At 33.1% G+C, this 2,430-nt stretch overlaps 1 protein-coding gene across 2 annotated transcripts in view; it reads left to right on the forward strand.

The window, feature by feature from the left end:
• The first annotated feature begins 1,725 nt into the window (after positions 1–1,725).
• The window catches only part of LOC116348571 (spidroin-1-like), an 831-nt gene continuing 126 nt past the window's right edge, over positions 1,726–2,430 (forward strand). For both annotated transcript variants that reach the window (XM_031779603.1, XM_031779605.1), the window contains exons 1-3: positions 1,726–1,855; positions 1,990–2,114; positions 2,190–2,401. In XM_031779603.1, coding sequence (XP_031635463.1) covers positions 1,847–1,855; positions 1,990–2,114; positions 2,190–2,401 — 346 coding nt within the window. In that variant the 5' untranslated portion in view covers positions 1,726–1,846. The remainder of the gene's footprint in view (positions 1,856–1,989; positions 2,115–2,189; positions 2,402–2,430) is intronic.

The following is a 2,430-nucleotide window of genomic DNA, read 5'->3' on the forward strand; positions in this document are numbered from 1 at the left end:
GATAATGAAGATGTGATTGGTTTCACTGCTGGTGTTTTTGTTTACTCTTACTCATTTCACTGCTCTATCAGTGACCAGTCGATGAGTTTTTTTTTAATTCTAAATATATAGAACGTTTTTTGTTGGGTAAAAAAATGTCCGCAAATATGGAAAGAATATATCGAAAATACATTTTTTCAGCAAATAAATCAAAATAAAAATGTTTATAGTGCCGAAATATTCGAATAGTTAAGTCGAATGAACTTAGCTTTTGTTTTGTTTTGACGTCTATCTTGATTACGCAGATGACCGTACACATATTAGAAGAGATAAACTAGTTCACGATAGAAGATAAGAATGTCTTTTGCCTAGGGGGGAGACACCAAAGAATAAATTCCGAATCCACTATATAAATTATTAATCCAGCTATTCCACTAATCCAAAAACACAGATGTGAAATCGAAACTATTTTTCCTATTCCATGCACTGTTTCCATCAAAAATGCTAATTCTGCTATTCCGCACTATTCCATTAATCCATCAATAAACGTCAAAAGAAATGTCAAATGGATTTTTGCTATTCCATGCACTGTTTCGCTATTCCACGCAAATCCATTCACAGGCGTTGCTATTTCATTGCAATTTCTCGAATCTTTACACTAAAACTCTGATCCTATTCCACGTGTCTGCCCCCTAGTCTTTTGCTTAAAAGCAAGTTCACGGTCAAAGCAGAAAAAGAAAATAATAATGAAATGTAAATGCGGGTGAAACTTTAGCTAAAACTCAATAATAAATTAAATAAATTTGATTTTATTTGAAAATACAACATTTTCTATCGAAACCAAAATTCTACAAGTATTTTCAAAGCTAACGAGTTTTGGCTCTTTTTATTCATTCCCGAATTTGTTCAATCAATCAGGAATTAAACTCAGTCTATTTTCAAATACTCAATTTATTTGATGTCACAAACATGATTAACACGTGCAAAGTAAGCTCATTCAAATCTTAAATTCTATAATTGCGGATATTTTGTAATATTAAAAAAAACTTCTTGAAATCGAGAGTAAAAACGACTGTTGGGAAGCGAAAACTATATGTTACATGGTATTACATCAACATTTAAATTGGCAACTGACTATATCGAGACATATCAACCGAAGTGAGCATGCCCATTTTCGTCGCTCAAAGCACTGGATAGATAAATTTCAATTTGAATAAGAAAATGTATAATGGTAGGCTCTACCTGGTCGATTAAAAAATACAATTTGAGTTCGCTCTTTTCCATCGTTCTTTATGTGAATAGTGTGAACAATTTAATATTCTGAATATGTGTCTGTATAATTAATTATGTCTGAAATGGATGTGAATTTGAATAAATTGAAAAGTAGATTTAAGAAACTGTATTGATCATCCATCGATTTACGCTTGAACGCAAAAACTAGTGACATACAAATCGTCACAAAATCGCATGAATTATGTTATTTTATTTATAAATGAAAAAACAACCAGTTTTGGACATTCACATGGATTTGCCCATTTGGGAATTTAAATAACTTTCAAATTACAACAACATAACATCGAGTGACATCGCACAAAACCGAATTTCAACTGATATCGTTCGTTATGCGTAAAAAAAACAAACAAACAAACAATATTGGGTTTTTTTTCTGAACGGTTAACACGCGTAAAAATATTTGCATGTCAATGCTCTAGTCCAGTTTTAAGATGGTTGGCGCGTGATTGGCGATCTCGATCACCGGAAAAGGGTATATAAGATCGGTCTTTTGGACGGAAAACATACAGTATCGAGGTGATCCTATAGTCGAAAGCATCGTTCTTTGTTTTTCAAGCAAATAAAATACTTCAAAATGTTCAAGGTTCGTTTAACAAATTTTTGACAAAGTGTTAAAATTCAAACAAAAGTGAACAAATAACATTTTTTTTTTTTGTTTTAATTCACTGAATATTCGGTTAATAAATTTCTTTTTAACTATTTCTTTTTTCTTTACAGAATGTAATTTTGTGTGTTGCATTGGCAATTATTGGCCAACAATTTGTTAGTGCTGCTCCACAACTTGGATTCGGTGGAATCGGTGGATTCGGTGGTCAACAATCTGCATCAAATTCCAACACTCAGTAAGTTTGTTTGGAATATTCAATAAAAAGTTGAGAGTTTTTAAAATATTCTCATTTATGAATTGACGTTTTTAGAGCAAGTTCAAGCACACTTAGCCAAGGTGGAGTTGGAGGATTAGGCGGAGTACAACAATCACAAGCACAATCTTCAGCAAGTTCAAGCACAAATTCATTTAATCAAGGTGGTGTTGTTGGTGGTGGATACCCAGTTGGTGGTGTTGGTCATATTCCAGCTGTTGCTCCAATTGGTGTTCATGGTGTTGGCCATCTTCCAGTTGGTGGTCAAGGCATTGGTCATCATGTTCCAGTTGGTGGT

This window comes from Contarinia nasturtii, unplaced genomic scaffold, assembly GCF_009176525.2.
Source record: "Contarinia nasturtii isolate CC-2019 unplaced genomic scaffold, AAFC_CNas_1.1 Cnas_scaffold_2531, whole genome shotgun sequence".
NCBI lineage: Eukaryota > Metazoa > Arthropoda > Insecta > Diptera > Cecidomyiidae > Contarinia > Contarinia nasturtii.